Below are 8,010 nucleotides of genomic sequence, written 5' to 3'. Positions count from 1 at the left end.
GCACAACAGCATGTGACATTTATTGTCAATCAGTGTTGCTTCCTAAGTGGACAGTTTGATTTCATAGAAGTGTGATTGACTTGGAGTAACATTGTTGTTTAAGTGTTCCCTTTATTTTTTTGAGCAGTGTATTTAGTTTAATTTAAGCTACTTCTAAAACTGCCTTCCCTATTAGCAAAAATGGAAGCCATGCTTGAAACTATATTTTGACAAAGAAGTTTATTTTGAACCAAGGTTATTTTCCCTTTATGCAGTAAGCATGTCTCTTAGTACTAATTATCATTATTATTTTACCTTTCCAAAATGAAAACAAAATATAAAGAAATGTTGATTTAAATGCATCATGTTTGCGCAAAAATAATACAATTAAAGCAAAGTGCACACATACTAAAAACATTTTTAGAGCATTATACATGTCTTTTATATAATAGGTTAATTTAAATGAGATTAATCTGTATACTGTTTTACAAAGTAACTTCATTAAGGCTCTAAATACATTCAATATCAACAGTTTAAATAAAATACATGGATCGTTCCACAAAATGAGTGCCTTTGGTATTTTACGTAGAAATTGTGCATCAATATTGAATTTTAAAAGCCTGTTATAGTCAAAGGTGTGCCCTTTAATATAGACCACATTCAACAAATCCGATTTTTTTTATATGAATGAAGACTTGCTAAAGTGCCAAAATTCTGCATTTTGACATGTTCCTCCGTGCACTCTGACTTCCAGGAAGAATTTATCCAAGTTTAAACCATCATTGTAAAGCCCTAGATATTTTATTTGCTTTGACAAAGTCATTTTATGAAGATTATTTAATGTGATTGGTGAATAATTTTAAGGTAAAAAAACAACAACCTGGCATTCATTTTAAGGTCAACCCTGTTATGTGAACTGAACTTTTGTTTTAATATTGTGAAACGATTCCTTTAAAAAAAAGGAAAAAGAAACATTGAACATCTAATAGTCAAATCCTATTGTAAAATCAGGTGAGCTGGTTCTACTCTTTTTGGCCATTTTCTGGTGTTCTGGGGGAGCATAACACGAGCATAACACGTTAATAACCCTGTTACCCATAGATTAAACAGGCTATTTTTTTTGAACATTTATACTTTTTTCTTAAGCTTGCATTCAATTGCCCCTCCCTGTTGCACACACAACTTCCATTTCCCCTGTCACGAGGGGATTTATGTCTGATTTAAGATGACATCTTCAACCCTGTTACTTTCAAACGTTTTTTTTTTCTTCTCACCAAGTTATACACCTCAAAAGGCATCGAATTGGTGGAACGTCCCACATGTATCGAATCATTTATACAAAATGTATCAGATCCAATTCTGGTTGTATAGCATACAGTACAGGTGTATGGCTTTGGAACACCACTCCAGCTGTGACTATCAACGTTTTGGGAAACAATCATACTGCTCAAAATCTGTCAAACAATAACAGCAGTTGAAAAAAATATATGATTAAAACGTTGAATACGTTTGCATCCGTCAATCAGTTAACCTGTCTGGATAGCTTACTCATACTGATGTTATAATAACTTATATAAACCATAGGCCAGGAAAGTTAAGCGAAACAGTAAGGACCTTGTTAAGAGAATGACATTATTGTGGTCAACATGGCCAATGGTACCTGCCCAAAAATAGGGAATACATATGACATTAAAAAGAACTTCAGTCTAGCTCTTGCATCGGTCTAAGCAGGGAACAGACACTGCTATCCAAATTATACCAAATCTCAAATAAAACAACAAAATGGTAAAAATGTAACCCTTCGTAAACCCTACGTAAAAACGTAAGGAAAAATGACCAACAAAGGAAGTATAGCAAAGGAAATAGTATAACCAGTATATTAATAATGTTACTGATGGCCCATATTCATGACCATATCACTCGCTGTTAACTGTTGGCTGCTGCCCTGCTGGCTGCCCTGTTATCTCCTTTGTTCTATGGAGCTGTGCCCCTTTCTCCTCCATGCAGATGTCACAGCCCCACACTGCCGACACCTCTGCTGTCAACAGGTTATAAGCTGTCTCAGTCATTCCAGTACAAACCCTGTGGAACCATTTTTGACATGAGGCCTCACACAGGATAGCTTCCTGGTCATCATTCACTTCATTCAGGCATATTCCACATGGAAACACAGGCTCTGTGGAGGAGTGGCTAGGCCTGTTGGGATGCATCAGTGTCTTATTGATGACCACACCACCACCTCCATTGCTTCTACTCCGCTCCAGGGGGGCTGCCTCCATGTGCCTGCCTGACTGTGGGGACTTCTTCAGAGAATCATTATTGGGATGGATGATGCCGTTGATTTTCTCTGTGGTGATAGGCTGACTTGCACCCTGACAGACCAGGGCGCCTCTATTCTTTGATTTCAGGTCGACAGAGTTTTTCTGACCCATGATCTCCTCTGAGCCATGGCTTCGTTTCTGTGGAGATGTATTCTGGGATGTACTTTTGCTTGACACCACCTCACTCATGTCCTGTTTAGGTGTGGGTGTATTGGACTGGGTAAAGCTGTTGTTTTGCTGCTGCCGAATAAAACCGGGACTAGAGTCCATGCCGGGTCGGGGAGGTGGATTCCCAATTGGGATGACCGCTGATCTAAAGCTCGGGCCCATGTCAGGAGAAGTGCTTTGGGTCACATTATGCAGATGCACCTGATTTAAGTTGCCACGGGGACCTGGTCTGAAAGATTGATTGGGTGGAAGTGGCATGATACTGTTGTTGTTTAATGGTGGATGGTTACCATAATTGGGATTTTCATGGTAACCATAGTTAAAGCCGGGGGGTCGATTGAACCCCATGCCCATTTGAGTCTGGGCAAAAGGGTGGAGCTGGTTTCGTATCTGGTAGGGACCCCTGTAAGAAGAGGGCATCCTATTGGGCATGAGGTGGTCCATCCTGGGCGGGCCATATCCACTGCAGCCAGGGTAGTGCGGGTTGCCAAAATATGGGTTCCCAGAGGACAGAGGCTTGAAAGATGGTGCGTTGTAGTTGTCATCAAAAGGATTGGCAGCCACTAGGTGGTCGGCACTTCGGTTTGGTGATGGAGCATACTCAGATAGGGGAGCGAAGAAAGGAGCCTGGGGACACACATGAAAAGGCAATGATAAAGGTAGTTGTTACAGAACTATGTAAGCAGCATCAAACACTTGACTATCAAACAGCCATTCAGAGAACTTCTCAAAAGTTTGATGAATAATTGAGCAGCATATTAGTTTTGTCTTGAAATAACATTGTTTTGACTGAATGAGTTTGGTCAATATTGGAAACCACAAGATTTTTGACCTATACAAAGAAAGGGAATCTCAGAAAGTTAGACTATTGACTATTGTATTTTACCTGTGCGTTCGACTTGCACTTTTTCTTGTCTGGGCTATCCAGCAAAACACCCGGCCCTCCTAGATCATCAAGCCCACCATCTCCACCTGAGAAGGAAAACCACACAAAATGTTATACAGTCATATAAAATGCAGGTTTCCCATTAAACTACAAGGCACACTTTTCACTCTGACAGACATTGTATAGAAAACCTACTTGTGGCATGCCAATATGTTGAACAACACAGAACTTGTTTAATTGTCTCATGAATGGCTTATTGCCTACACCTTCGTGAAGTCCATGTGCAAGCAGTGTCAGGATTAAATTATAAGAAAGGCTGGCTGCACACTGTTTTCATGTAGTTTAACCAAATTTCAATGGTCCAATCTTCTCCATTGAGAAGAATCTAAAATGTTTGGCAGCTTGCTGCCCCTATCACGTTGTCCAAGTTGCCCCTATGATATGCGGCAAGCTGTAAACTCATGTAACCTAAGTATGGTATAGTCAGTATACTTGGTAACCAGAACCAAATTACCAGTACTCAGCAGTAGCCTCTCCTCCTCTCCAGGGTATATTACCACAATAGATCAATACAGTAGAACTCTGTAACTCACCCCTTTAAAGTAGTGTACTAAATAGGCAATAGGATGCCATTTGGGGCTTAACCCTGGTCTATAGAGTTCCTGACAGCCTCCCAGTCTTCATACACAAGGATGCAAAGGTACATTAAAGGCTCAATCACAAAGACGTGTTGGATTGTTATGCCACTACAATGGCTGGTATCTGTTATCTACTGGGTCTGGGGGGGTCATACTGGGCTCTTATCTATTAGCCTATACACACAGCTCTGTAAATATGTCAAACATGTAACAGTTTTTCAATGCTATTAAAACCACCCAAATCTTCTCCTTTGGCGGGCTAGTTTGTGTAATTGTTATAAAAAAATAAATAAATTGCAAAACAGTAGGCTAGCTCTTGTATGATAGCCTACAGTAGACTACTGGCGCATGTGATGAATGATCATCAATGTTTTCAATTTCTGTAGCCTATATCTTGTTGTTATAAATAAATAGGGCCTACAGTTTATGCAACATAAATTGTCCCACAGAGGTAAAACAGACAGTCTGTTAACTAAATGCACTTCATATATCGTTCACGGCAATAAGAAAACCTCAGCTGGCTACATAAAAAAAACTTCGTGGCAGTTCCAAATTTGCGAACACATTCCGATAGTGAAAGTTTTGTTGAACTTTCCACGTCAGCAAAGGTAAATTAGATTTGGATAGTTTACGATATTTTTTTTTCAACTGAAAATGCCAGTGCTGTCTATTTATTTGGAGTTTCATTCAATACTTCAAAGGCCTTGAGGTAGGCCGATAAGCTCCTTCAACGTCGTAATTATGGTCGAGACTTGTGTGCAGCGTGTCGTGCCCCCACAGACAGCAACATACCACGCGCAGGAAGGGAAAAATATCGAAAACGCGCATTACCTCGGGTTCTTTTGAGCGAGAAGGTATCTTTATCCTGTTCTTTTGACATTACAGAGCTTCTTACATGACTTAAACGTGCATAATTGTGCTGAAAAGGTAACAGTACCCGACCGCTCTCTCCCCCCAGGAGCAATCACAACTATATGTGTGACGAGGATAGCTGCAATCGCTTGCAAAGTTTGGGAGGAGCAGACAAATTCAACTTCATGATATCCTGTGTCACGCTGGGAAATTATTGTTAACATTGTATCATTGTCACATATTTCTCCACGTGGCACATGACTGGAACTTGTAAAGCACAGTTAATATTAGATTTTGACAAACGGAACCTTTGTGTGACAGCACAGAGACCCCTCCACATTGGCATGTTGAATGTGTCTGCACTGCCGCTCCGTCAGAAGTGTCGGTGTATTGTGATGAACCGCTGATGTAATGATTCGACTGGGGCGGAAGCTAATAAGTCTAGTCTGGATATTTAGTGGCTATATCGGTCTGTCTAACAACTGTTTATTTGAAGTTTATTACATACTTACCACTCTCTTTGGATGAGTTTTGCGCTATTCATTATTCAAGTGTTATCTCCTTAAGTCATGATGAATTGCAGCCTAATAGGCCTAACTTCTCTACACACTTCAAAAGTTGTTTTTACTGTAGGAATAGGCTACAGTATTTACAAAAATAAAAATGTTTGCTAAATTAAAATAATAAAGTTGTTGTTTAGGCTACACTATACATTTTTTTGTTTCTTTTTCACAGCCATCTATGGACACCATTTTTTTTGGTAGGTTACAGATCTCTCCAAACAGAGGCTCTACTGTCATACACATGGGGTTAAACAATCCATGTATTGACTTTTCTCATCCATTAACAGTAATGAATTGCTGCTTTTTCAGATAAGGGAAGACCAATGATTGGATGGACTGTAATAACTGAAGATAATGCCAGAGGGGCCTTTAACTGACTACAAGAGGAGGCCTTCAATCTTTGGCCCCAAATGTCCGGTGGGGAAGACAACCATTGTCACAAAATGTACCAAAGGACATGACCTTACAAGTGCACTCCAGGGTCTGTGTACGTTTTGTTATTTTGATTTCCGAGTGAAAATGGAGAGTGAAAAACAGAACATCAACTTATTTTCTCACAATGTGAATTATTGTGTGGATTATAATTAACTGACAGTGTTGTAAGGGTTGATACCTTTTTTGTTAGGGCAAATCAAGTCTGACATTTTAATGTAGAAATGACAAACTTTAGAAGCCTTTTTTAAACCTTGAATACATTTAGCATTTTCTGCTGTGCAGGAAATTTCCTGCAACAACAGGCTGATCAAATTAAGATCCTACATCTGTATACATTTATAGATGTAGGCCAATTGTCATAGCAAAAGCCGTGTTCACAATTGAAGAGAATAGCATCCGTCTGCCTTTCAGTCAGCAGGAAAGGATGTTGAGCTATAAACCATATCAATAAAAAGGCTTATTTTAACTTACTGTATTGGCTACAATAACAAAAATCACGAAACATGCATGGACCCTCCAGGTAAGCCTCATGTGTCCCTTCCATGCCCCACACGCTGATACAATGGAGACCACCAAGTTCAACTTCAAGAATTAATAGCAAACAAAAATTCATGGCAATATGCATTGTGTGATCAACTATGGCAAATGTGTGAGTTACAAAGAAGGTTATTATAAAAACTACTGATACAAACAAATAGATTATCATTATAAAACTATTAAACTGTATTAGAGTAACAATGAGGACAGACATACCAATACGTGCAAGAAAGTTCACATTGTTTATTTTTATTTAAACTCAGAATCAGTCATTCTGAGAATAATTTGTTTAACTTATTTGTAACTTTAATTGGACAAGTAGGCTAACATTTTCGTCATGAAGAAAGTTGTAGTAAGGACCAAGGCTTGCCTGAATATCTTGAAGAAAAGCTGTTGGTGTGTGATCAAAGAGCAAACAGAAAAAAGGAAAACAAAACATGAACACAAAATAATGACAAAAGGTACATTCAATTTCAAGGCCTGTGCCTGCTCTTACTATAATTTTGAAACACAACAATGTGAGTCTGTGTATTGGTTACACAGACTCCCAATGTTGTGTCCCAAAGCTACTCTCACTACAACTGTGAAGCAGCTGTGGGTTCCCCTGAGTTTAACTGTAAATGACCCACAGGGCTCCACCATTGCAGCTAAAGCCATCAGCACAGCCTTTACAGAAAAGCGTGACTGCAGAAGTAAAGAGGACTCGGAGCACCAGTGAATTATGATTCACACTAAGTCCTCCACTTTATCCCTTTATATTGACATGTAAAAAAAAAAAAAAAAAAAAAGAGAACACAACTCTTGAGACACAGGACTGGATCTGCATCACTCGTTCTTCTATCTCTTGCATAACACTGACCCCCTCTGACTATAGCATCCATCACATCTCTATCAAAAGCTGGAAGAGGAACCTGAGGTAGAAGACGGTATATCACTTATCAGACATTCACAACCAATACGAGAATGCAGAACCCTCTCAAACATTCTGATTCTGAAAACATATATAAGAATGAGAACCCTATGGTTACTCTATCACAATTGAAAAGACGAACAATACTGTTACTGCTCAATAATAACTTGTCTATTCCAGTTTTTAGTTGTTATCAGAGAGCTGGATTGCGGTCACTGGGCATTATAACAATGCAGAGGATTACACATGTAAATAAAAAGCAAAAACAACTCAAATATTCCATATACAATATGAACTTGACATTTTAACACAGCTTTTCAGACTAATGCTCATCTACAACAGTTTAAAGGGGTATTCACATTCGTATCAAAGATTAATACATTTTAGGCATCTAGGAAAAAACTAAATTCAGTTGGTACTTTCTCAAAACTGGGGTATACGAAACCCCATAGAAATAACAATAATATATATTTCTCCTCCAGTGAGGAAAACGTTAAAAAGAATGTAGAGAAATTTATTTTTTGCTTCAATGACAAATAACAATGCACGTTTAAAAGCACTAACGGTGTACAACTTTCATCTTGGTTTGTGGTCTAATAGACACCCATTTATTAAGTAGTAATCAAAACCTAAATGGAGATAAAGCTTTTGGAACCATATAAAATGAGAAAATATCATGCAAAGATATGAGTCTAAATGGATCTTTTGCCAATGCGCAACA

At 38.7% G+C, this 8,010-nt stretch overlaps 1 protein-coding gene and 1 long non-coding RNA gene across 3 annotated transcripts; one reads left to right on the top strand and one right to left on the bottom strand.

Moving 5' to 3' along the window:
- Positions 1-200: 200 nt before the first annotated feature.
- pygo1 (pygopus family PHD finger 1) lies at positions 201-5,083 on the bottom strand. Of its 2 annotated transcripts, none has more exons than XM_020489016.2 (3): positions 4,930-5,083; positions 3,355-3,440; positions 201-3,095 (listed from the first exon to the last, which is right to left on the bottom strand). In XM_020489016.2, exons 1-3 carry the CDS (start codon positions 5,066-5,068, stop codon positions 1,896-1,898), a joined length of 1,425 nt encoding a protein of 474 aa, XP_020344605.1. In that variant the 5' UTR covers positions 5,069-5,083; the 3' UTR covers positions 201-1,895. The 2 variants fall into 2 exon arrangements, with proteins under 2 accessions (XP_020344605.1, XP_020344606.1); XM_020489017.2 differs by having other exon boundaries at positions 4,824-4,997.
- Positions 4,552-7,179, top strand: LOC116374871 (uncharacterized). Its single transcript, XR_004210880.1, has 2 exons — positions 4,552-4,846; positions 5,717-7,179. It is a non-coding gene; the product is annotated as an uncharacterized LOC116374871 (long non-coding RNA).
- Positions 7,180-8,010: the final 831 nt, after the last annotated feature.

This window comes from Oncorhynchus kisutch, linkage group LG8 (genome assembly GCF_002021735.2).
Source record: "Oncorhynchus kisutch isolate 150728-3 linkage group LG8, Okis_V2, whole genome shotgun sequence".
Classification (NCBI taxonomy): domain Eukaryota; kingdom Metazoa; phylum Chordata; class Actinopteri; order Salmoniformes; family Salmonidae; genus Oncorhynchus; species Oncorhynchus kisutch.
Note: the sequence above shows the minus strand (reverse complement) of the source record. Positions and strands in the feature narration are given on the sequence as shown.

Coding starts and splice junctions, on each gene's coding strand:
- pygo1 (XM_020489016.2), bottom strand. CDS start 5,068: ATGTTAACAATAATTTCCCAGCGTGACACAGGATATCATGAAGTTGAA. Junction 3,441..4,929: donor TGGGGGGAGAGAGCGGTCGG/GTACTGTTACCT, acceptor TTTCCTTCTCAG/GTGGAGATGGTGGGCTTGAT. Junction 3,096..3,354: donor AGTGCAAGTCGAACGCACAG/GTAAAATACAAT, acceptor GTGTGTCCCCAG/GCTCCTTTCTTCGCTCCCCT.